The 27006-nt window shown below is 39.7% G+C and overlaps 1 protein-coding gene across 2 annotated transcripts in view; it reads right to left on the bottom strand.

Annotated features, from left to right (window-relative positions):
- The window catches only part of LOC122540669 (A disintegrin and metalloproteinase with thrombospondin motifs 8-like), a 41058-nt gene that overhangs the window by 10839 nt on the left and 3213 nt on the right, over positions 1-27006 (bottom strand). The window contains exons 2-8 of one of the 2 annotated variants that reach the window (XM_043676711.1): positions 17221-17353; positions 14208-14375; positions 11394-11686; positions 9084-9270; positions 7119-7297; positions 2616-2791; positions 1593-1681 (exon numbers count right to left, since the gene is read on the bottom strand). In XM_043676711.1, coding sequence (XP_043532646.1) covers positions 1593-1681; positions 2616-2791; positions 7119-7297; positions 9084-9270; positions 11394-11686; positions 14208-14375; positions 17221-17353 — 1225 coding nt within the window. Of the gene's footprint in view, positions 1-73; positions 1682-2615; positions 2792-7118; positions 7298-9083; positions 9271-11393; positions 11687-14207; positions 14376-17220; positions 17354-27006 lie in introns of those variants that run through there. The other variant, XM_043676710.1, reaches the window with a different exon arrangement.

The raw sequence follows: 27006 nt of genomic DNA, 5'->3' as shown, positions 1-27006 counted from the left end.
ACACACGAGATAATGAGCAAAAGGAAAGAATTATTTACCTTTTTGTTTAAAAACATAATTCCAGAAGGTAGAATAAAAGTTATAGTTCATGATTTATTGTGCGAGATTAAACAGGGCTGTTGACAGAGCAAATTCTGCATTATTCACTAAAGTGGCAACGTTCTTACATGATCACAATTTTATAAAGTATTTATAAAACAATGTCAACTTATTTTCACGTGCTCTCAGTTTGACCAGAATCTCCTTATTTGCCACATAAGAGCTAAGAACCAGGTGTGCATCAAAGTAAAGCATCTATACAGATAAAGGGGAGAAGAAAGTACTCTTGTCTGTAACACAGCAGCATCTAAAAAACAATCTGAAGTACAAGATATAAACTGTACAAAAATAAATAGCTTTAAAAGGAAGCTTAAAAATAACTACACTCCTTCATTGAAGGTATATGATACCTCAGGTACTCTATATATAGTATTGGAATGCTACATCTGAATTAGTTTTAAATCTTCCATAAAATATAGACACTGTTGTATGGGACTGATATGTAACAAACTATTATAGACACACCAAAGGCAGTACCTCTTAATTTTTAAATTACAGTTACTATGATTGCAGGTTTGTCATCTTTCCAATGTCGACTTGTTGAGCGTTAAGACTGAAACAGCAGCATATAGGAAAAACTTACAGTATATTAGCCTAACTTCTGAAAGGCAACGTTCTCTATCATCTGAGGTAGATCACTATCTGGCAAAACAACAAAAATGATATACAGTGGTATTTGCTCTCTTACTACAGCAAACAGGTCTACTTTGTTGACCTGTTTGGGTCAGTTAGTGCATTTTCTCCATTTTTCTATGGTACACAACCCTGAAGCTAAGCAACGTCACGTCTGGTTAGTATGGGCTGTCAGATTGTATTTCTTTTCACATTAAAAAGTAGCCATATTTAGCACTCCTGCAAGAAGCACTCCTCAGTCACAGATTTGGGTTTTTTGGAAAGATCACATTTATCGTCTTCTGTGGTTTTGCCAGTGTATTCAACGCATAAAGCAGTTCGCTTCCTTTCTCCTTTGCCACAAGTTCTTGAACAGGAGGACCAAAAGCCTAGTTGCCAAAGTGGGCATGGCATATCAGCACAGGGTCTGATGTCTTCTGGCTTCAATGCCCAGTTGCATTCCAAGGATACGTTGCCATCTTGGTCCTTGCATTCTACATTTCTCCTCTGCCAACCAGATCCACAGGTACGAGAACATTCTGACCATTCTCCAAGCGTATACTGAGAAGCAATGGATTGTTTTATGGCATTAGGGGACTTCTTGTTGGTTTTGGCTTTCTGCTTGCTAAATAAAACATCTTTAGGGATGAAAAAACTGTACTTGACCCTGGGAGGTAATGTATCTATACCAATAGACAGCAGCTGAATTATCAGTGGCTCCTGGAGCTGATTGAAACTTTGAATTCTTTCCAGAGTGGTAGAGGAGCCACTGTACTTGAGAATAGCCCCACCGATCGGAATATCTTGTTCTACTGTTATCACAGAATAGTCTCCATTCAGAATGTACTTATCATCCAACAGCTTCACAGCTAGATAATTACCATCATGTTTAATCCCCTTATGGCTCCGTTGTTTGATATCTATATTGGTTGCTCCAGCAGGGACTGTCACAATATCATTATAGCCATACCTAGGAACACAAGAAAAGAACACAGACCAATAAAAACTAAAGTGATTAATTTCTTTTCATCAGATTTGCTGTGACGTGTGACACAATGAAGGGCTTTTAATAACATAAACAAAGAAGCATGAAATGTTTTCTCTGAATTTATGACAGACCGATCTTCAACTGTTTCTGGACGTTAGTTGAAATCACAGTGAAAAACTGGAGATGAAGGCAGTCTCCCTTTCATTCAGTAACGTATTTATACTGGGTTGGGGTCAATTTTCTTAAAATCCCCAATTCCACCTTGAAGAAGGTTAACAATTAGCAGGTCTAATAGGATGCCAACAAAATCACCAAGACACAGAACTATTCAGTCCATCATTCCCATAATGCGTGATATGTCTTTAGCTCCAATTGTCTTCTCCTCTAGTCTCATTTTACTCAGAATACTTACGTAATGGTTCTTTCCAGGTTATAGATAAGGATCCATTGTACTAAGGATGTAACTATTGACCCAGCCATTTTATGTATTTTAAGATTGGTGTTTGTTATTGGTAATTTGTGTTAAGGTTATTTTTAATTGTTTGACATCCTCGTATTCATACCATTGCCTTTAGTAAGAGGGCAAATGTCCTTCAGTTGTTTTTATTTAATTCTCAAAGCAACTAGCTTGCAAGAGACCAATCACTCTTTACAATAGGTTTGAATGTCATGATTAAAATACCAAATTCAGAATGCAATATTGGAGTGTTTTAACTATTGCATGCTGCAATTAATATTTTAACTAATTCTATTTATAAATTTAAAGTTAGTGAACCTAAGTTTACTACATTTGCTAAATAATTTTGCCTCCATCTATAGGATCAAATTATAGAAATGTTTCCAAACTACCAAAGCATAAATCATCCATTGGGTTTCTTGTTAGCTCTTAACTTTGAAGAATATGAAATTAATATACCTGGACTTGTTCAGAGAGCCACTTATTTTCCTGCATGTTGAGCTATTTCCACCACATACTGCACACTTGTCAAATTTCTTGCTGGATCCAATGACATGGTCACAGCCAGCTTTTACACATTGACCTTGGACACAAACTGATGTGGTATCAGGACCGCATAAAGTTCCATCAATCACCTGCAACACCAAGAATTGATATAAATTAGTTTTCGTTACATCATCAGAAAGATGCTTTGATGTACAACATTTGGAAATGTGAGTATAAAGTGAGTTAGTATAGTGGAGCAATAATTATGTAAAAGGTTGAGGCGTCAAGTGGAATGCAAGGGTGGTAATATCCTGCTATTTTGTATTACCAGCTTTTATAGGTGCACCATAGAAAGCATCCTATCTGGACGTATCATAGGCTGGTATGACAACTGCTCTGCCCAAGACTGCAAGAAATTACAGACAGTTGTGAATGCAGCCCAGTCCATCACAAAAACCAGCCTTCCTTCCATTCACTCTGCCTACACTACACGTTCCCCTGGGAAAGCAGCCAACACAATTAAAGACCCTTCCCACTCTGGTTCTACTCTCTTTCATTGGGGAGAAGACACAAAAGTTTGAAAACAAATACCAACAGATTTAAGAACAGCTTCTTCCCCGCTGTGATCTGACTTATGAATGGACCTTTCATATATTAGAGTTCATCTTTTTCTGCATCTTCACTCCAACTGTAACACTACATTCTGCATTCTGTCCTATTACTGTGAACTACTTATGTAAAGTTTGACTTGTCTGTTTAGCACATAATACAATACTTTACACTGCATCTCAGTACGTGGAACAATGGTAAATCAATTTTTTTTAAAAATCCAGTCATACTTGACATAATGTTATGAAACATGAATAATTGTTTAGGATAGGCTTTTGAAAATCCCTTGAAAGTTTGGAGTAGAATATCTTATTAGGAATAAACAGTGGTGCATTCCAGTCTGACAAATCATTCTTTTTCCTGAAAAAAGATGGAAATTTTATATCAGATTTTTAGTCTAGAAATTTTAATATTCTAGACCAGTAACCCTTCAAATTATAAACTTTGGTTTCGCTGTGCACTGTGGTTCATGCTTAATTTATCTTAGCATGTACTTTTGTACTCAAAAATCTTTCAAAGACAATAATTTAGTTGAAAAGTATGCTTTGCATTAAAACACCCACAGAACTGTGGATGCTGGAAATTAGAAACAAACAGAAATTGCTGGAAAAACTCAGCAGGTCTGACAGCATCTGTGGAGAAAAAGCAGAGTTAATGTTTCAGGTCTGGTGACCTTTGTTAAGTTTTTATTTTTGCTGATGGTTTACATAAAGTATTTCCTTAATAATGGGAGACTAGGACGAGGGAATTACATTTACAGCCAGTATTTTTTTTTGTTCTGCCTGCCTCAAGCTAAAATTGCTAGCTAACTTCTGGAGCCAAGATGGTACTGAAAGCCTATAGAACATGTTTTTTTCCACAGTATAATAACATTTTACAGGCCAGAAGGAGGCCATTTGGTCTTTTGAACTTTTGCCAGCATTCCAGTTAGTACCATTTCCCAGCCTTTCCCTATGCCACTTCTAACTTTTTTCCTTTAAAAGGTATTTTCCCTGCTTCCCTTTTATTGTCAGCCCTGCTCCCACCGTGGTTTCTATGGAAAAATAATAGTTCCATTATCCTTACATTTTAATATTTTGATGTTCGACATAAATTTATGCCCTCTGGCTCCTCATAGTACAGAGTCTCACTTATCAGATTCAAATTATTCGATTCTACCAAACTACATTGTATACAGCGACTCATACTTCAAACAAAATAGAAAAGTAATTTGTAGAAAAATATTGGAAAGCAATATTTTTAAGCAGTAGACCCTTTCTAACTATTTTGTGAGCTGTAAGAAACTAAACAATTTAACAAAATTGATAGATTTTCAGAACTTGTCATTTTCCATTGTTATAAAGCTGAAGTTATTTCTCCAAAACTGTTAAGGACACAACATATTTTGCAATTGTTCTTTTGTAACTATTCAATACTTTATTACAGAGTAGAAGAATCTTTACAGAACAAGTTTTTTGCATGATACGAAATTAATGTCTCCAAAAATAATTAAATGCAAATGTCACAATATGGTTAAAAGTCTTAAATTGATCACATCAAAGCTCTTTGGTGCCAAAACATGATTCATAGTTATAATTCATCCACTGCAATAAACAGAACACAGAAGTATGACAGCATGAGTATTATCCTTGACAATCTGGACAGCATTTAAAAATGATTAAACATAAAATGCTTCAATACCCTTTATATTGAGGGAATTCAGTGGTTTCTTATTTTGTATAGAAAGAGAAAAATGCTCAGGAATTAGTTTTGCCAATCATAGCTGGATCATTCAATTCTCAGCAACAAATTGATACCAAGACTTGAATGTCACTCTTTGCTGGTATGTGCTTTTTAAGTCTATGATGGACTATAAAAGATAAAGATGCTGTAAAAACCAAACAAAATCGAGCCAAGTGAAAAAGGGAGTAAATGATTCTCCACTGATTGGAAAAATCAGTAGAATTGCTGCAGTGACTGATATTTATTAGACTATATTTTAAAGACTACACTCTTGTTTTTTTTCTTTCATAATTATACATGAAAACTTGGCATGAATAACATTTCTTCAGCAGAAGAGAATCCATGTGAACGCCCAGCTTTCACAATTATCCTTAGTTTTGTGCTACCTCAAGCTGCTTGCTCAGAATTATCCTCCAGAAATACTGTTATTCCCTCCTCTCCACATACTCAGTTTCTCACATTCATGTCTCTATTTTCTCTCCTCACAGAAGAATCAGCAAAATTCCAGGGAGAAGCCAGAAATGGAATCAATCCATTTGGAGCCAACTTGGCGGTCAATGACAACGAGTGGCCCTGGGTTGACTTTGAAGAGTTCTCGTTCCAGAAGACTGCAATGACATGCTACCCCAAACATCCTGATACTCATCCACAGCAAGACAGCTGATTCACAGTCTTGACTGTTTTGAGCCACAAGCCTAAATTTATCCCTTTGTCCTGTAAAGTAGCACATAACTGAGGAGAAATCAATGTGTTGCTGCTGCTGTTCCTCATACTGTTGATGTGGCTGCTCCTTTTGTTCTTCAGAGGGATGAGCAGTGAAGTGGAGGTGCAGTTCAAAGTGAATTGATTCCAAGACAGGTGAACTGACTTCCAAGGAATTGGAAGTCATCTGCCAAGCAGTAAGAGCACTCTCTCAGAGAAAGTGCAGTGAGTTGTAGCTTCTCACATATGTATGGCTGGAGTTCTTCAATTTCACAATCTGAAGGCTTCCCAGTCAGTCAGTGAACAAGGACTGCCCTGCTGTGTTCTCATCTGAGTTCACACGGCATGATCCACACAGGTCGAGAAACCTGCTGTGTTAGCTGCCAAAGTTGGAATTGTGCGTTAAAACCTTGATTAATAGTCTCTTTAAATATTTCACAGACTCACCAGCAGCTCCACAGGGCGTATTTGCAAACTCAGCCAGGTTAAAATGCATTGTGGGCAGGAGTGGCAAGGTGACTCAGTAAGGCAGTATAGAGGCTCAGTGGTTAGTACTGCTGCCTCACAGCACCAGGGACCTGGGTTTAATTCCAGCCTCAGGCGACGGTCTACGTGAAGTCTGCACATTCTCCCCGTGTCTCCGTGGGTTTCCACTGGATATTCTGGTTTCCTCCCATAATCCAAAGATGTGCAATGGATTAAGTGAATTGACCATGTTAAATTGTCTGTCGTGTCCAGGAACGTGTAGGCTGGGTAGATTAAAAATGGTAAAATGCACGGTTATAGGGTTAGGGTAGTGTGCTGGGTCTGGATGGAATGCTCTTTTGAGGGACAATTCTAACTCTATGGGCCAAACAGCCTTTCTCTGCACTGTAGGAATTGCATTATTCATGGTTTGTTCCTAAACTGGTCCCACTTTGATGTGCTCTACCCATTAACTCCCCCCAACTACACTTACAGTCTCCCTGTGACAGTTAACATTCTGGGCCATATCAATGAATCCCTGTTTTGGAGTACTTATCCAGTAATCCAACAATTTTATGCTACCTTCAATGACTCTTTCATAAAATCACCAACTAATTTATTTTGGTTAAAAGAGATGTTCAACAAGTCAGTTCAGAATACAGAACGCAGTAGATAATTGAGATGAAGTAATTTGGAATCTGACAGTATGGTAGGATGCCAAGAAATATTTCAAAAATATAGCGATGCTCAACTTTAAACTACAATGTCGACAATAAAAACATAGCTGTAAAATATTATGGAACTAAAGCAAAATGCAGCAGATACTAGAAATCCAAAATAAAAACATAAAATGCTGGAACCATTAATTTCGGATGGTAGCTGAGAGAAACAGATGCTGTTTGATATTTTGAGTATCTCCACAATTAATGCATTTTAGTTATAGTTGTAAATAGCTGTCTATTGTAAGGAGGTACTTACTTTGGATTCAAACACTTTAAAGTCAAAGTCACTCTTCACTTTGGGACGGCAAAACAGTTTACACCGATCTCTTGGGGACACGCCTGAATATTTGGGTATCCAGTTTACAGTGTCGCCAATCAAATCTTGATAATTCCAACTGTTGTACTTTTCACATTGCTCCTCCCTGAAGCTTTTTCCTACAGCAAAATAAACAAAGTCTCAAGTTATTTTCTTTGTGATACATTGGGAGTAAGCCCTAATTTTGTTTTAAAAATACTTACTGCATTGTAACAGGACTTAGATTGAAATTGCCAAAACTATTCACCCTTTCCAGAAAACTGTAAGAGTCCAATCAGTGTACCAGACAAACTTGTGCTTACATTTGTTGGGAGTTCAAGTTGGCATATTCCTTTCAAACCTTGAAAGCAACTTTTGAAGGAGAATATAAGGCAATTTAGTCATAGGATTACTAAGCAGCATTTCATGCCTGTCACTGCCTTCCTGATTTATATGGAGGGAAGCCAACACAATTGATGGCATCACAGGAGTTTCAGATCCCGGGTAATGGAAGTACCTCCAATTTAGGGGGAGGCAATGGCATTATGGTGTTATGGTGGTATTGGGGCAGCGCAATGGTTAGCACTGCTACCACGGACCTGGATTCGATTCCAGCCTCAGGACACTGTCTGCAATGAGTCTGCACATTCTTCCCATGTTTGCATGAGTTTTCATCTTTCCATCTGGGTTCCTCCCACAGTCCAACAATTTGCAACTTAGGTGGATTGGCCCTGGTAAATTGCCTATAGTGTCCAGGGACGTGCAGGTTAGGTGGATTAGTCATGGGAAATGTGAAATTACAGGGACAGGGCAGAGGGCAAGGGGGTGGGGGGAAAATTTTGAGAATGCTCTTCAAAGGATTGATTCAGACTAAATGGACCAAATGACCTCTATTTGCACTGTAGGGATTCTATAATTATCATAAAATGAATATTCCAGTGTTCCAGGTTCGAATGTCCTTGGGAATTGGGTTTCAATCTCACCATTCAACATAAATCTAGAATAAAACTGGCTGAACAGTGACCATGCAACCACATTTTCATTAAAATCTATCTAGTTCAGCAATGTCTTTCAGGGAATAAAATCCGCTGTCCTCACTTGGTCTGGCCTTCATGTAATTTCAAATCCACAGCAAAGTGGTTGAGTCTTAAATGCTTTCTGAAGTGGCCTAGCAAGCCATTCAGTTCCAGGGCAATTATGGATGGGCAATAAATGCTGACCTTACATTCAACATCCACATTCAATGAGTGCAAAATAATTTGTCGTTGTGACCCAGAAAGAGTGGTCAGAGCCCAAGTTAATGGTTCCAGAGAACAATGGAGAGAAAATTATCCACTTCACCTGCACTCCCAACTGAAATGTCTGATGTTGTTGCACATGAACATATCCCATTCCTCTGCACAATTCATCCATCAGTTTACAAACATAATACCTCAACGCTAACATTGGGTAAGTTTGCCACACTCTTTTTCCCTCACTATCTCCATGCCCCAGATAGACAGCTCTCAACTTGGTCAGTGCGGCTGTTGAGCGAGTGCTGGAGGGCCTCCCATTGACACTCCAGTGCTGGGTTCCTGTCCACCATTTCTGTTTGATTGACGAGCCTATTCATTCAACCACATTTGGTTCAGGAATTGAATTGGAGTATCTAAAGCATGCTGAAAAGAGGCAGAACTGGCCTTGACATCTTGTTCCAACCCAGAATGGGAATTCAGCTCCAGGTTTTATGTTTGAAAGCAGCTGAGCAGACAAATCTCAAAATGAAATGGATCTGATGAGTTTTGATTTGTTATGTGCTTGTGAACCATTTACATTTGCAGGTTCTAAGCTTTATCTTCTTGGTGTAATTGCAATAACATTCCAGAATCATCACTCCGTTTTGACAATTCTACCAGTATTCTTAAATAACTAAAATAAGCTACTTACCAGATTTATTTGGGCAATCTTCTGTATTGCAGGAACGGTACCGCGTTCGCTGTCCTTCACAATATTTCCCACCATTTTGAGGCACTGGATCATTGCATTCTCTGAATGAAAACTGCACACCTCCACCACAAGTTCTGGAACATTCTCCCCATGGACTCCAGGATCCCCAGTTTCCTTGGACAACAGTCTGCAAGAAAGACAAAAATTCAATGCAAAATTGTCTGAAAATGTCACCTCGTGCTTGTAAACTGGTAGAAATTGAAATACCTTTAGAACTGAACTTTCCTCATTTACTGTGCACCATTTAACTGCTGTTACAGCTTTAATTAGCTTTCCAAATTTCTACCATAAGAAATTCAGCCCCAAATAAGGTCAAATGAATCACTTAGGTCATGATGCCCCCTTAAGCTAGCATGAATAATTTATCTGGAGTCATATGTACCTTATTATAATTTGGAAGAATGGTCAGCAAACTCTAAGATAAGTGTAGGCAAGGGGATAATGGATATCTTGACATCATCTAAAACAACAATTTTTTTGTCTTGTTTTGAACAGTTCTTTTTCAAGTGATTACCCACCATCATTTATTACGTAGACTCTTCTATCACCCATTGCATTGAATGTATGTGAAGGAAAGGACACTGGGTATGAAATGCTGCAGAAATTGGGTGAAGCAGTCAGTCCAGATGTTGTCTTGAGGTTTGATATGAATTTAGCCAAAACACTTTCCTACTGATGATTGCATTAGTGTAAAGAACGTTCTTGCCAAATATGTGTTCAATGAAAATTAAACTTCCCTGCACTCTGCTTGATGATCGGACTCAATTTCAAATCAGCAGGTATTCTCGCAGCGTGACTTGTCCTCAGTAACTGGACAGATGTATTGGGAGGATATGACCAACTTTGGCTCAATTATTGGCTGCTTTGTTTTGTGAAGAAGGAATAGACTAATACAATAGAGCTTTTGCATAGGATCCTTACAGGAAACAAAGAGAAAAGACTTTCACCCCATCACTAAGGACTGGATTTAAACTGAGAACACTGACACATGTGAATTAATTGGTACAGCCAAAGCCTGCCACTCCTCTGTCTACCTGCATTATTTTTATTTTTAACACTTAATCTGTTTCATTGACAAAATCTCACATAATCAAATACAGACCCTAATACCAAATACGTATTTTTAATATTAAAGTAGTACAGTTAAAGTTACAGTATTTGCAACCAGTTTAAAGAAATCAGTATTCCCTTTACATAAAAGTGAAAAAACAACTAAGATATCTTAAAATAAATATGCTAATGGTCCCTTTAGCAATTTCTGGTTTTGTTTCGGATATTGTAAACGTGTCGCTAGGACTAAATTAACTAGTGTTCTAAATAAATTGTGACCGTTCAACAATATTTTCTCAGTCTTTGTTACATAAAATATTGGCATTTTAATCTTCAACTGATGCCCAAAAAACAAGTGCCGGGTGATACGAATTGGGACACCTTGTCTACCTGTTAGATGCCACAAACCTTCCTTACACCATTTAGAAAGTCCTTTAAACACTGTTTTTTTCTCCTGTCTTTATGCATTTATGGGAAGTGGGCATCACTGGCAAGGCCAGCATTTGTTGCCCATCCCTAAGGGCTAGCTCATTTCAGAGGGCAGTTAAGACTCAGGCACATTGCAGTGTGTCTCAAGTCACAGGTAAGCTAGAGCAGGTAAGGACAGCAGTGTTCCTTCCCTTAGTGAACTAGATGAGTGTTTACAACAGTTGCTTCTTAGCACCATGAGTGAAACTTAATTCCAGTTTTATTAATTGAATACAAGTTCCAGCAGTTGCCATGGTGGGATTTGAACCAATACCCTCAAATTAGATTGCTAGTCCAGTGACATGACAACTATGCTGACACCTCCCCCTTAGCAGTGATCTGATGTTTTTTTGGAGGGGGAACTGAAGGCTCCTCAACGATGCATGTTGAAGTCCTGTGCTGTTTTAATACATCATATTCTGAAGAAGGGTCACTTGGCCCAAAACATTAATTCTGCTTTTTCTCCACAGATGCTGCCAGACCTGCTGAGTTTTTCTAGCAATTTCTGTTTTTGTTTCTGATATTGTAAAAGTGTCGCTGGGACTGAATTAACTAGTGTTCTAAATAAATTGTGACTGTTCAACAATATTTTCTCAGTCTTTCTTGTTATGTAATTATGAATTATGTATTTTTAAAACCATTTGCACCAATAGAGCAAATAAAATATTGGAGATATTAAACTCAATGTGATAAACAATCGTGGGGGAAAGCCCACACAATTACGCACCTTACCTTCATGCTAGTTACCTCGTCTTTCCCAATACACATGCCATCTACACAGATTTTGTTCTGGCCACATGGAGTTCCATCTCCCCATGGGAGACTTCCATTTCTGGTGAGACACTCAGTTTGATTCTCACACCTGCACCACAGCTGAGAGCACACATCAGACTCGGACGTGTTTGGACAGTGTTGGCAGTTTTCCCCGAAAATCTGCTGGCACTGAGCATCCAAATCGTATGCCTGGCCTGGCAGCTCAGTTGGCAATGGAATTGAATCCACAGGAGCATCGAGCAGACAGTCACCTGAGAAGAGCACCAGGTAGAATCAGGAATTTTGTTTAAGTTTTGCACATTTGACATATTTTTAATGAGTATATTCTGTTTTGACAATGGATGTAAATGGATCAAATATTTATGGAACTCATGACATTACACCTGAACGTGGTAGTTTATCCATCCATCTTACACCTGTTTCGATGTCAATGCTTACAAGGAATTTCAAAACAGCATCTGCTCACCTGCAAGTAAGTTTCATAATTGACTAACCAAATTGTTTGCAACATATTGATAGTAGCCATCAACTAATTTTAGCCCAAAATTTTGTATCCCTATCTGGGACATGCTGTAGAATGGATGGGGAAAGAGACCAATATTGGGGAGAAGAAAATTAGCTGGAGTTCCAATAATGATTGAATATCAATATTTACAACTAAGTTGGGTTGGAAGCTGAAATGATCGTTCTTCCTGATTGCATATGTCCATTTATAGTTTCAGATTTGCCCAGCTAATGAGCCCTGCAGATTTTCATTTCATCTATTAAAGGTGGTTGAACAAGTTTACACCAAGAACATGAAATGAGTTTATATCAAATTAGTTGCCAGTTTTACATTGTACACAATTTATTTTCTGTTGGAATCAATAAGCTTTTGAAGAAATGCACACTGTTTTTGAGCTATTACTGCAGACCAGCTTTACCTTGCAGAAGTCCAATGTAACATTCAAGAAAAGGCAGTAGATGAAGAAAAATTTAGTTTTGGTACTGCAGGCATAATTAATAAATATTAGTTCAATATCTACTAAAATATAACTTAGAAAATGTTAAAAATACAAGTCAGTTAGCACTCAAGAAGGGAAAGTATTTTAGTTGGAATCCACTAAAACTGAAACAGTATTTTTTTGCAGTTTGGATCCTATCCGTGGTATACCATGCGTATCAAAATATTCCTTATTATTTCACCAATGCAATTCATTTATTGATTGTGATATCATTTAACAATCAACCACACCTAATATGAATTGCAAAACTGATCACTTTAGAATTGACAAAAGACCCCTTTAAGATATGTGTACATTTATCTTCATTACTTAATTACTATTTAGCCACATGATGCCTCTTTAAACAACATGCTGGCTATTATTAAAAATCACACAACACCAAGTTATAGTCCAATAGGTTTATTTTGAAGAAATAGTGCTGCTTCTTCATCGGGTAGCTGTGGAGAAAGTTCATAAGACACAGAATTTATAGCTAGTTATTGTTCGGCTTCCTGTCTGAATAACGAAAGGCAGACAGAATTCGTGATCAGAAGCTGTCAGGCCTGTTTAGTGTCTTCAGCGTTCCTGTGTTTGTTTCAGATTTCCACACTTCAGCGTGTACAATATGTTTATGCAATTGAAAAAAACCTAACTGCTCTTCTATAATTTCCCAAAGATAAGTTATCAGGATCAATTTAAAAATATTATTGTACAAGTTTCCAGAATTTTATTTTTAGCATATTCTCAATATTCTTCTTCAGTGTCGAGTCTAATGTCGAACATTAGATTTGGAGTAGTACCTTTTTCTTTAGCGGAGCCTTAAAGCAGTTTTGAAATGGATGACTTTATACTTCCATTAAAACAGGAGTGAAAACTATTTCAGGCATAGGCATTAAGTATTTGATCACTATCACTTCATAAGACCTAGAAATGGAAGGAATTGTTTTCAGAGGGACTTGCAAACACAAGATTTATTACATCGTGGGATAGCAAGCTTGCTATTATCTCATCTGCTTTTTTTCCCCTGGTTACAGAGCATTGAATATTGATCACTAGGTATTTATCACCTTGGAGATCCTATATATAATAAGTAGATTTTAAAGGATAAACTGTATTTACAGAAAATTGCAGATAAATCTACATATTCACAATCATGTTTGTGAACTAAAGATTCTGTAAAATGATCATCTAATTGTACACAAATTAACTTTATTGATAGTTTAGTGAGGTTCCAACATTGCCAAAATACACTTTAGTGAATCCTGCTCCCTTATGCACATTTGTAAATGGCTTCAGGCTGAAAATCCATGGTATTTGGAAACTGAATCAAGGTAAACCTCATCATGTGGAGTTGCCAGTGTTGGACTGGGGTAGACAAAAATCACATGACACCAGGTTACAGTCCAACAAGTTAATTTGAAATCACAAGCTTTCTGTGCACTGCTCCTTCATCAGGTGATCAGTTGCACTGAAAGCTTGTGATTTCAAAAAAACCTGTTGGATTACAACCTGGCGGTCCTCATTATATTTAGTTCAGTCTAGTTAACAAGTAGTAGCATTATTTGCAACCTTTTACAACAGAGATATTTTCTCCTGATCCCAATACATGCAGGATTTTAACAAACAATTAGATATAAAGATGGTCCAATTAAAAACAATTGTTTCCAATAATAATAGTCCCACAAACTAGAAATAAACTGTTCCTCTACAGTAGGTTTGAGGCAGGTGCAAATGTTTCACCAAAGCTTAGAAGACATCCACCTTAGTATATTGTAACTAACTTACTTACCGTGGCCATTGTCAAAGAATTCTGTGATATAAAATGCACTACAAGGAGACCAGGGGAGAGTTCTGTTGAGGCGGATGAACAATGGAGCCATCATATGGTTTCCCCCTATCTGACCAAATAACTTATTGCATGGCTTTGAATCATCATGTGGCATGCTCAATTCATGACCTGTCAAAAATGAGAAAATATTAACCCAGTCAGAACCAAATTGAATATAGGAAGACTATACAATTACTTTAGTACTTCTGGCTAAATGTACAGGAGACATGGAACTATTCCAAAATAATTATTGTTAAATTTTGCTAACTTTAATGATTGTAATATCATTTAACAATCAAGCTTCAGTTTTTCTGCTAGACTAATTATTTTTGAAACAAGACCCGCACCTGTGTTGTTGGATACTTTGACCAAATTCTGCACTAAATTATTTGAATATATTAAATGGGCAGCACTTCATATTAAGGCTAAAGACTGGGACTAAAACTCAAAATGATTCCGACCTTGACCAGTGAACCAATTTACAAATTTGTTAAATTTTACTTTGTGTGAATTGCAGCTATAAATGACAATGATATGATCCTGAAGTATTGAGACACTATCTTCCTTGAGGCTGTCTCAAATGGCCAATCTAAATTCAATATATGTCACTTCACACCCAAATTTTATTCTTCACTTTTGTTCCCAGTCAAATTGTATACTTTTGCTGCAAAATGTGTAAAGTATTGGGAAAATCAGAGATTAAGAATTTACAGAACTATTTAGTTGTAAAATAAAGGTAAAACAAAAATCTAGAAAAATATTCACAGCACTCCAGATGTCTCCAATACATTATGACCATGGAAAGTGGAAATATGCCAAACTTTCTCTGGAGGACTAAGCTGGCACTTATCCAGAACTACTCAGAGCAAAGCAACAAATAACATTCAGTATGTCTAACTCGCAGTGGTGAAGTGCAGCTATTTCTTTCTAAAATAAATCACTTTTTTAGTTTGGTTTTCAAATATTTCCATACTATTCAAAAGAAAATGAAAGCCCGAAGAAACAGAATTCCGAATAGGTGAAGGTAACATTTTTGTAAGTATCTGACTTCCCAAACTGGTAACAGATGATTAAATTTATAGTTTTCCAGCAGTGAGAGCATCGTGCCTTTGTGGCAGAATCAAGTTAATGCTACTGTACACCATATTATTACTTCTATTCTGAAGTTAAGATCTGAAAAATATTTTGGTTTTCACATACTTTTTACAAAGAATTCAAGCACCTGGATGCAGGAAAGTAAGATACTTATCATAGTGATTCTCTTGTCTTCTTAATTGCAGTTTTATTCTATTACACTGTTGTCTTTCTCTCTTCTCTATGCTACCACTCATTTCCTTGCTGCAGAATTTTGATTAAAATTCATATAACCTCAGGATATCCCCCCAGGACATGTCTTGCTCCTCTTCTCCAAGCTACATTCCTCAATTATGCTTCATGTCAGAAGATGTACAATTGTTTTACAACTAATTATATGTCATTAAATTAATGCTTCGATTTTGTAACTGAACTAACTAGAGATCCTGAGGCTCAGTAGGTAACGTTGCAATCTCTAAACCAGAAGATTTAAAGCTTGCTGTCCACAAAAGGAGCATTCATAAGGCAGTTCAACAGGTAGATAATCAGCCTATTAATCTGTCCAACAAGGAAAGTGTGTGATAAGCTATGAAACAAACTGCAAATTATGTGGACCCAAGATAGATAATGATGGGGGAAGATCATTCAAATCAAAGCACTGAAAAGCTGCACCAAAATGCAACACATTAATGTTGTTTAAAATGATGCTGATAATGTTTCCTGCCTGACCCTACCCATTCCATCAGTGAATCATTCCTTGTATCGATTATTGTCTGCAACTGCCAGTTTGACATTTGTTCCTTGCCCAGTTTAGCTGGAAGTTGTGTTGTGTTGTTTTTGATATAAAATGTATATGAGAAAACACATTAACATGCAGTTTCTCATTCTTGGCTTTCAAAAGATGCAACACTCAACCCTGCAGTCTTATATTTAGGATATAGTTCTCTGATGCAAGGGTTGAATCCAGGCACTCTGGAGCATTTCAAGAACTTGAACCTATATTCAAAAAATGAAATCAAAGGTCATGGTCCTGCGATTCACTCTATGCTACTTAGAGAGCCAGAGAATCATACAGCACGGAAACAGACCATTCGGTCCAACCAGTCCATGCCGATCATAATCCCAAACTATACTAGTCCCACCTGCCTGCTTCTGGCCCATATCCCTCCAAACCATTCCCATTCATGTACTTATCCAAATGTCTTTTGGATGTTGTAATTGTACCTGAATTTGCCACTTCCTCAGGAAGTTCATTCCACACACGAACCACCCTTTGCATAAAAATGTTGCCCCTCATGTCTTTTTTTAAAATCTCTCTCCTCTCGCCTTAAAAATGTGCCCCCTTGTCTTGAAATCCCCCAACCTAGGGAAACGTCAAATACCATTAACTCTATCAATACCCTCATTAGTTTATAAAGTTCTGTAAGGTTGCCTCTCAATCGCCAGAGCTCCAGTGAAAAACGTCCCAGCCTATCCAGCCTTGCTTTATACGCTTACAAAACAGATTGTACTATTTTTAATCATGACCTTTATCCTGTCTTTCATATAGAAGAATTAGGCACATTGTGTTATTAACTTTAGCTTACTGCATGGAGTTGATAAATGGCAATATGGGTTCTATAACTTTCCTCTTGAATACAATTCAATAAAAAATATTTCACAGACTAGCATGTAAATGGGGAGAAAAGTTTCTTCTAATAATGGTAGAAAAATATCCGGTCAGAAAAGAGTAAAACATCCGGATATTTTAACACTTAGAGAGAAGGAAAAGAAAAGCGGTAACGCTAAGGTCAAGATATATCCAACTGTTAAGACATAGATGGCAGACAGAAGGGTGCATGCAAGCAACTCCATTAAATAAACATTCAAGATACACATTTGAGGGGATTTGTCACTGTACCCAGTTCATGTGCCACAGTGTAGGCAGTCTGAAGTCCATCATCCTCAATCACAGCACAGCTCCTGCTTCTGTCACACATAGTCCCAGTGTCCGCCACTCCAAGGGTATCACAGTTCAGATGGCCACAAATGTCCTGACAGGAAGGAAATGAGAGAACTTCTCAACGTTCCCACTCAAAAATGGAAATGGTCAAAAACGCAATTTATAATTTGAACAAAATTGCAAAGCTACATACAACATTTATAAATTTTTCAACTGCTTTTTTTCATTTCACGAATGCAATAAATCAAAATTTTGTTTAAAAAGGTTATGAAAAAACATTTTTTAACATAGGGCCAGGAAATCCATTAATGGATCAAATTCAATATCTTAAATATATTTTGACATTAATGATATGACAATGAATTACTCCTCCAGGGTTGACAAACTGCGTAGATTAATTTATTTGAAATAGTAAAATACGTTACAAGTTATAAAACAAACACAACAACAGCCCAACTAAGTTCACTGCTTGCCAGTTGCTCACTCAGTCAGACTGAGCAGGTTGCAGACTTGTATACACTGTGCCTGGAATTCCTAAAGGTGAAGCATCTTAAAGGCAAAAGGTACATAAAACAAAGAGACAAACAATCAGAAAATAACAGGAACAAATCTTTAAGATAAAATAAATACTGAACCATCTGTATATATGTACAACATTGAGAGGGTGATCATTTATTTCAGCCTTTATGAAATAAACTCCATCTTTGCTGTTACAATCAGTTATTCTTTCTCTCAAATCTGCATTTTTTTTGTTGGCTGGCTATCAGTTGCAGATTCCTAGAAAAGCAGAGTCATAGCATGGTTACGGCACAGATAGTAGCCATTTGGCAATTGTACGTCTGTTGCCTCCCTGTAAAAGCAACTCAGCCAGTCCCACTCCCCCATGACTGGTAACAAGGTGGCTTAGTGGTTAGCACTGCTACCTCAGAGCACCAGGGACCTGAGTTTGATTCCATCCTTGGTTGATCATCTGCATGGGGTTTGCACATTCTTCCCATAGCTGTATGAGCTTCCTCCGTGTACTCCGGATTCCTTCATTGTCCAAAGATGTGTGGATTAGCCACGGGAAATGCAAGGTTACAGGGATGTGGTGGGTCTGGGTAGGATGGTCTACCGAGGGTTGTTGTGGACCCAATGAGTCAAATGGCCTGGTCCAACACTGTAGGGATTCTATAAATAGCTCTGTGAATTACTTCTCTGGCTTGATAGCTTTGATTTCTTGTCTCCATTAAACTATTGGACCAATCACAACAATTTAACCACAAATATATTTCTAACATTTGAAGAATAGACAAAGAAGACATTATACACTTTTGCATTTTGTAGTAAGAGTATGTAACAAAGATTAAATGTAATGTGATCATGAGGCTTTCAAAAGTGAAATGAAGAGAATGCAATCTCAGTACATACTCATGAGAAATAAATATGGATATCCAAAGCTATAGTATCCTGGATGCCTAAGGCTATTGATGAGTAAATAAGGAAGAAAAATGAGGCATATGATGTATACTAGAATAACAGTAGCAATAGAAATCCAAAAGAGTATCTTAAATGCAGACAGGCTACAGCTGGAATAAGAAGGCTGCAAGAAAGCACAAGAAGAGGAAGGCAGACTGCACTTAAACAAAGAGTAAGATGTTGTTAAAACATACAGATAGTAAAACATTATTGAAGGCAAGTGTGGAGTCTGTAAGGAACAAGCAGGGTAAGTTGCTTACTGAAGCAAAGGGTATGGCAGAGGTACTGAACAAGTACTTTGCTTCTATCTTTACCAAATTATAAATTGGTGACAATGGTTTAGTTGAAAACATGAGTGTTGAGCAACAGAGCAGATTGGCGATAGATAAAGATGAGAGGCTAAAAAGGCTGCCAGCACTCCAGCTAGACAAGTCACCAGGACTGGTGGGATGCTTCCTAGATTGCTGAGAGAGGTAAGAGAGTAAATTGCGGAGCCATTGACAGAGTTCTTTCAGGCCTCTTTGAACATAGGATTACACCAGGGTACTGGAGAATTGTAAATGTGAAGCCATTGTTTACAAAAGGGGCAAAAAGGATAACCCAGCAAACTACAGACCTGTCAGGTTGACATCTATAGCAAGAAAACTGAAGGACGCCATAACACAAGACATGATAAATATACACTTGGTGAAAAATAAGTTTATACCAGACATTTGACATGGCTTTGTCAAAATTAGAGTGGTGCTGGAAAAGCACAGCAGGTCAGGCAGCATCTGAGCGGCAGGAAAATCAACATTTTGGACAGGAGCCCTCCATTGGGAAAGCCTTGCCTAATGAAGGGCTCCAGCCTGAAACGTCAATTTTCCTGCTCCTCGGATGCTGCCTGAACTGCTGTGCTTTTCCAGCACCACTCTAATCTTGACTCTTATCTGCAGTCCTCACTTTCGCCTATGGCTTTGTCAAAGCAGGTCATATCTGAGAGTTCTTTGACAATGCCACACATGGCAGCATTGATCAAAAGTTGGCTAAAAAATAGAAAACAATGGGTAGGTATAGGTGGACACTTCTCAGACTGGAGACAATTTGACAGTGGTGTTCCCCAGGGATTTGTGTGGGGCTACTTGCTTTTTCTGATTTATAAAATCGATTCTGAGCTGGATGTACAGATGACATTAAGCTAGGGAGAATAGTGAATTGTGAATATGATGGTGCGATTTCAGAAGGATAATGACAAGTTGGCCAAAGGGACAAACACCTGGCAAATGGATTTCAATGTAGAGACATGTGAGGTAATGTATTTTGATAGAAGATACATAGAGAGGCAATACAGGCTTAATGGAGGGGAATACAAAAGCAGAGACCTCAGGATTCGAGTGCATAATTCTCTGAAGGTGGCCAGGCAAGTTGAAACAGTTCTTAAGACGATTTTGGATCCTTGGGTTTATAAATAGAGGCTTGGTGTGTAAAAACTAGGAGGTGAGACTACATCTCTACAAATTATTAGTCAGACCACATTTGGAGTATTGTGTTCAATTCTGGGCACCTTATTTAAAGAAGCATGTTCAAACCCTGGAGAGAGTGCAAAGGAGATTAACTAGAATGGTCCCAAGAATGGGGGATTTTCGACATAACGAAGGATTAGAGAAGCAAAGAAGATTAAGAGATGACCTTATTGGAGTGTTCAAAATCATGAACAATTTAGACAGAGTAAAGAAGGATATTCTGTTTCTACTAGGGATCATGATTTCAAGATTGTCAGCAAGAGAGCTCAGAGTGAAATGAAAAGAGACTTTATCTCTCTGAGAGTTGTTAGGATTTGGAATGCGCTGCCTAGGAGAGTGGTAGAGGTGGATTCTGCACAAGGTTTCAAAAGAGAGCTGGATATATATTTGACAGTGATGAATTTAGAGGGCTACGGAGATAGGGTTGGAGAATGGAATAAGTTGGGTAGCTCTTTCAGGAGCCAGTGCAGACATGATGGGTTAAATGGCCTCCTTCTGTGCGAGAAAATTGTATGAGACTGCTTAAACACTTAGTTCTACAATAGCTCTATTAACTTCACATTAGTCATGAAAAGGTTAATTGGGTGGTTATACAAAAGTTAAGATGGTGCCCTATTGATAGAAAAGCCCAGCACAACTGTAAATGTCAGGAATGAAGTACTTGAGGCTAAAAGTGACAAGTATTTGGCCCATCTTGGTCTAGCACTGAGGTCCCCACAATCACAGAAGCTAAACTTCAGCCAATATGATTCAAAACAATATAAAAGGAAATTGAGTACACTCTACACTACAAAGACTATGTGGCCCTGACAACATCCCAGCTTCAGTGCTGATGACTTATGGTTCAGAACCAGATGAATCTCTGGCCAAGCTATTCCAACACAACTAGAACACTGGCATCTATCCAATAAAGTTCAAAAAATGCCGAGGCATGCCCTGTTCAAAAGAAATAAACAGCGAAAATATAATACCACACCCCATCCAAATACTCTCAGCCATTAGCAAAATGAGGGAATGGGCTATTAAGAATACCATCAAGGCATCTCTGTTCAAACCTCATTTGTTCAGGAATACCCCTCAGTTTGGATTTGTTAGACCACTCAATTCTAGGTTTCTTGTAGCCTTGAACATCTAGACAGCAAAAAAAAACTTAGTGAAAAATTAAGTAAATAGGAATCAGTGGAAACTCTCCACTGGGTGTGAATATGGAGATCAATCTTCTCAGCCTCAGGACATCATGCTGGAAGTTGTCAGGATATTGTCCAAGGCACAACATTGTCAGCTGCTTTATCAATGACTTGTGCTTCATAAGATGAGTAATTCAATGTGGATTGTATTGTGTTAAATTCTACTCTACAGACACTGCAGCAGTCTGTGCCCTCATAAGACCTGAACAATATTGAGCTGTTAAGTAGCAAATAACATTCACATTATACAATTGTCAGGCAATGCCTCCTTCAACAAGAGTGAATCTAAACATCTCCTCTTGACATTCAATGACTTTACCATCACTGAAACCCCTGCCATCAGCATCACAATTAAACAGGAATATAAGTGCCCCAGACAAATAAATACTGTAGCTACAACAGGAGGTTAGAGACTGGCTACACAATGGCCATTCACCTCCTGATTCCCCAGAAGCTATCCACCATTGACAAGGCAGATGTCACGAGTGTGATGGAATACTAATCACATCCCTGGTTGAGTGCAATTCCAACAACACTTAAGATTTCATTTACTGTATCTGCTGCTCCCGATGCAGTCTCCTCTACACTGGGGTGACAGGACGCCTACTCACAGAGCACTTCAAAGAATATTTCCGGGACACCTGCACAAACCAACCCCACCTCCCTGCGGCCGAACACTTCAACTCCCCCTCCTATTCCACCTGGGACATGCATGTCCTGGGCCTCCTCCATCGCCATTCCCTTACCACCTGATGACTGGAGGAAGAACGCCTCATCTTCCGCCTCAGGACCCTCCAACCCCATGGCATCAATGTGGCTTCCTCATTTCCCCTCCCCCTTATCCCAGTTCCAACCTTCCAGCTCAGCACCGCCCTCATGGCCTGTCCCACCTGTTCATCTTCCTTCTCCCCTATCCCTTCCACCCTCCTCTCCAACCTATCACCATTACCCCCACCTTCGTCTACCAATCACACTCTCAGCTATCTTCCAGTTAGCTCACATCCCTGCCATTTATCTCTCCACCCCAAGGCTCCCAGCCTCATTCCTAATGAAGGGCTTTTGCCTGAAATGTTGACTTTCCTGCTCCTCAGATGCTGCCTGACCAGTTGTGCTTTTCCAGCACCACACTCTCGACGAATCTCCAGCATCTGCAGTCCTCACTTTTGCCTACTTCACTAGATCAGTTTACTGACAACCTGCCCATCACCACTGCACCATGGCTGCAGTCTGTGTCTGCTACAAGATGCATAGTACCATTTGATCCTGCAACTATACCTCCTCCTCAACACACTCATGAACTCTACCACATAGAAGGATAAAGACAGACAAATGGAATCACAACCACCTGTAAAATCCCCATGCCAGGTATCACCCTCATTTGGAGATATAATTCTGATCTTTTGCTTCCATTGGATCAAAATATGGCAACTGCCTTTTAGAGGAATGAGAAAATATTTAATTGAGGAATTATAGGATGTTAAAGGGTTTTGACAAAGGAGATACGGAAAGGGTGTTTCCTCATGTAGAGCAATCTAGAAAGAGAGGTCATAGTTTTACGGCAGATTTAAAACAAAGTCGAGAAATTACTTCCCTCAACAGGAGGTGAGTCTGTGGAATTCACTACCACTGAGTGTGGTGAACGCTGGAACATTGAGTAAATGTAAGGAGGAGCTGGTCAGATTTTTAATTAGTAATGGGTGCACGGGTTTAGGAGATAGAGCAGGAAATGGAGTAGAGGCCGAGATGAGATCAGCCATGATGGTATTAAATACAGAAGGAGGCTCAAGGGGCTGAATTGCCTACTTCTTCCGGTAAGTGCACCTACCCTTCCATGGACTGTACGGGCTCAAACAAGCAACTCAACGGCACCTTCTCAAGTGCATTGATAATAATCACTAGTCTTTCCATCATTCAGTGCAAAGCATTTGCTTTCCCTCCCACCCACCCCCCTTTTTTTACAGAATCTCTAGCACAGAAAACAGCAATACATCTGAACTTTATGCTGCAACTCTTATTTCAATTCACTCCACAGATCAGCCTGGCACCTAAGGAGAAATGTTTATACAGGTCCACTTGTAGCAGTTTACAATATCTGTCATCACTCATCCGATTCGGAAACTTTCATAAACAGTCGAAATATCACGTGGAGAATTTCTGCGCCTGAATCTTGACCTGACCGGTAACAGGAAACTGATTTAAACCTGCACTCTGACAACGGATGTGGAAGTGTCGGGATATAATTATCCTATCACACTGTTTGGCTATGTTGGGGAATTATATCCCGGAATCATGCGCCGAGTTATTATAGCCAGCCCTCCCACTGCAGTTATTGACATCTCAGTGGCTGCAAGATTTTATTTATAGATCATGGCAAATGTAACTTGGAAATCCATGCCAAGACTTTTCACTATTGCACAGTTATGAAAATACCTTCAGAGATTTCAGTTAGGTCTCTGATGGTAAAGTCTGATGCCCCCTTCCCCTGTGACTAACTAATAGTAAAACCCTCTCGCACATTGAATAATGCTAAACTGCAATTCACATCCTGAGATTTCCCCCCTCAAGCGGGCTGAATGGAGAACAATAGGGGGCAGGGTTATAATATGACACTCCACTGAGAGTGACTGAGACACGTATATTCTGCGTGTTCGCTCTTAGAACAAAACAGAGAACAGCAGGGACTGGGCAGTGGGCAGGATCAAGAAAAGTCACTGTGTCGAATTAGATACAAGTATTGTACCAGGGCTCATCGGAGCTCACCAGACATTAAGAGCTTCGCACTTAACAGGACTGGGAATATTAACGTTTTCACTGCATTGTCAAGGCGTGTATCATGCGTTATTGTCCATCAGATCGGTCCATATAGTTGCACACAGATCAGGGAAAGGCTTCAGTTAAGAATTTGACTGCAACCACTAATGCATACAGTGTACATAGCAGCAGACAGATCCAGGGTTACAGATACACATGCCAGCTGACAGACTGACACAGCGGCTCTTTCTGCTCGAAGTGTGAATTTCACACAGTCCTCAGTGCGGGCTTTGATGATCTTCCCCGTCAGGAGGAAAGCTCCAGGGCAGTGTTCGTGGGAGGAGCGGGGCCGCGATAACTTGGTAAGATGTTCCCCCCTCACCCCTCCCTATAGCCCCCAAACCCCCGGGGAAGCACTCAACCCGGCCGCGTTAGGTGGAGCGGACCCGCCTTCCCCATTACAGCAACAGGCGAACTGTTAAAACTTCCCAAACCGCGTCCATTCGGCCGGCCGGGGGAGATAGCAGCAGGTGTCAGCTAACCCCGGGACATCGGGATAGCCCCAGCGCTAGGCAACAGACCGCCCCTCCCCTCCCCTCCCTCTCACACACACAGGGTATTCACAAAGACCTGGTTCGGATTTCACGGAAAGAAAAACCTGGGTTAATTTAAAGGGTCATCTTACCTCCCCCCACCCCCTTCACATTTGGCACTCAGTCACACTGCACGGAAACAGACCCTTCGGTCCAACCAGTCCATGCCGACCATATTCCCAAACTAAACCAGTCCCACCTGCCTGTGCTTGGCCCATATCCCTCCAAATATTTCTTTAATCGTGTAATTATCCAGTGTGTTTTACATGTTGGAACTCTGCCCACAATCACCACCTTCTCTGGATGTTCACTATCCTATCCCACTTTCTCTCGCTCCCGGATTGTTACATCAAAACCATCTCCTGTTAAACAACGACCTGTCTGGAGCTCTCTGTAAAATGTCATCCGCAAAGATTTGAGGGGGGAGTGTCAGCTCAGCTCGGCGCCCCCAACCCCCCAGCTCGTCAACACACACAAAATGATACAAAAAAATCCCTGAAGGCTGCGGACGCTGGAAATAAACAAAAACAAACGCAGAAAATGCTGGAGAAACTCAGCAGGTCTGACAACATCTCTGCACAGAGAAAGAAACGTTAACATTTCCAATCCAATGTTTTCCAATCCAATGTTATTTCATTAGAAACGTTAACTCCCGATGGCTGCTGACAGATGAAATGATGTAAATCTGGGCTGATGTGTACGGGTTTCGCGATCTGCATTGGACCTCGTGTCCCAGTCCCCGACAGTTCCAGCAGGAGCAAATGAGTGCAGGCGCTGGAATCTGTACTGAAAACAAAAGTAAAACAAAACTTGCTGGAAATCACAGCGGCTCAGACAGCATCCATGGAGAGAGAGCACCCCGGCGCCCGGAGTGACAGTGACAGGTCCTGCCCAGAATGAGGCAAACTGCAGATGACTTATCCCGCTGGGAAGTTGGGTTTTGGAGGAGAGTAGATGGACAGCGTGGATAGTTTGAGGTTCACGAATGAACCACAAGTGGTCGCTCTCATGCTGGACCCAGGTCATGGATGCAGTAACATTGTAACAGCCACATGAACGGATGGAGATAGGCAAAAGCTATTGCTAACCAAAAGAGAAACTGACAAAGGGTCAGTTAGACGCGAAACGTCAGCTCTTTTCTCTCCTTACAGATGCTGCCAGACCTGCTGAGATTTTCCAGCATTTTCTCTTTTGGTTTCAGATTCCAGCATCCGCAGTAATTTGCTTTCATCAAAAACTATTGCTACTCACAGGACTGCCTGCAAGTGGATTTAAAAAAACAGAATTGAATGCCTTTTTTTTCTCTAGCAGGGGGTTAGAACACTGGTCCGAACAGAGATGGGAATGGATTGATGACCAAGGAAGTGGGTGAGAGGGGTTTGGTGAAAAGAGCCGGGGGGGCGGGGGGGGGGGGGGGTGGGATTGAATTGCATAGCTCTCTCAGTAAAACAGGATATTTATTCACCGGTCCATTCCTCAGCCCCGGTCTGCCACACGTTGCTTGGTGGACATCCCGTTCAGGTATGGTCCCGAAACCCCCGCGAATGGGACTCGGGGCTCTCCCGGGCACAGCGACAAACAAACTGAGGAGGTTTCTCATTCGTTTAGAACCTACAGGAAGACGGGATTTCAAGGGCAGGTCGGAAACCGTACTTCACCTAGTCAGTAAGATCATGCCTGGCTTTGGTCCCATTTCCTGTAACCTCTTAATTCTTTTTTGTTTCAAAACTATTTACGAAGTTTCCGTTTTTGCATTCACCTGACCATACATTTGCAAACAAAACCACAATTAAAACAGCTGCATTTTGGGACCAAGATGAAACAATTAGACTGCCTCTCTAAACGTGAAGGTATCCATCAACATGTCAGCTTTTATTATTTTTACAAGAAACAGTTTGGATTAGCCTCAGTTTTTAAACATATTGGTCGAAGAATTAAGTTCATCACAATCACAATCTTTGTCAAAACCATGTCGGGTTAGGACTCCCTTTGTTTAATAACCTGGAATCAATAAGTCCACTATTCGGGAGAAGGTGGGGGTGAGAAAGGGCAGGAGGAGAGAAAATGGGAGGAGGTAGGATCAGGAGAGAAAGTTAGAGTGAGAGGGGAAGAAGAGGAGAGGGTAGGGCGGGAAGGGAGAGTTAGAAAGTGTGGGATTAGGAAGGGTAAGAAGGAAAGAAAGTTAGCGTGGAAATGGGGAAAGAATAAGAGAAAGCTGAGGTAGGGAGGAAGTGGGAGAAAGGGAAGAAGGAG

The sequence above is a fragment of the Chiloscyllium plagiosum genome, chromosome 35, assembly GCF_004010195.1.
Source record: "Chiloscyllium plagiosum isolate BGI_BamShark_2017 chromosome 35, ASM401019v2, whole genome shotgun sequence".
NCBI classification, from domain to species: domain Eukaryota; kingdom Metazoa; phylum Chordata; class Chondrichthyes; order Orectolobiformes; family Hemiscylliidae; genus Chiloscyllium; species Chiloscyllium plagiosum.
This window is presented reverse-complemented; position numbering and strand designations above follow the sequence as displayed.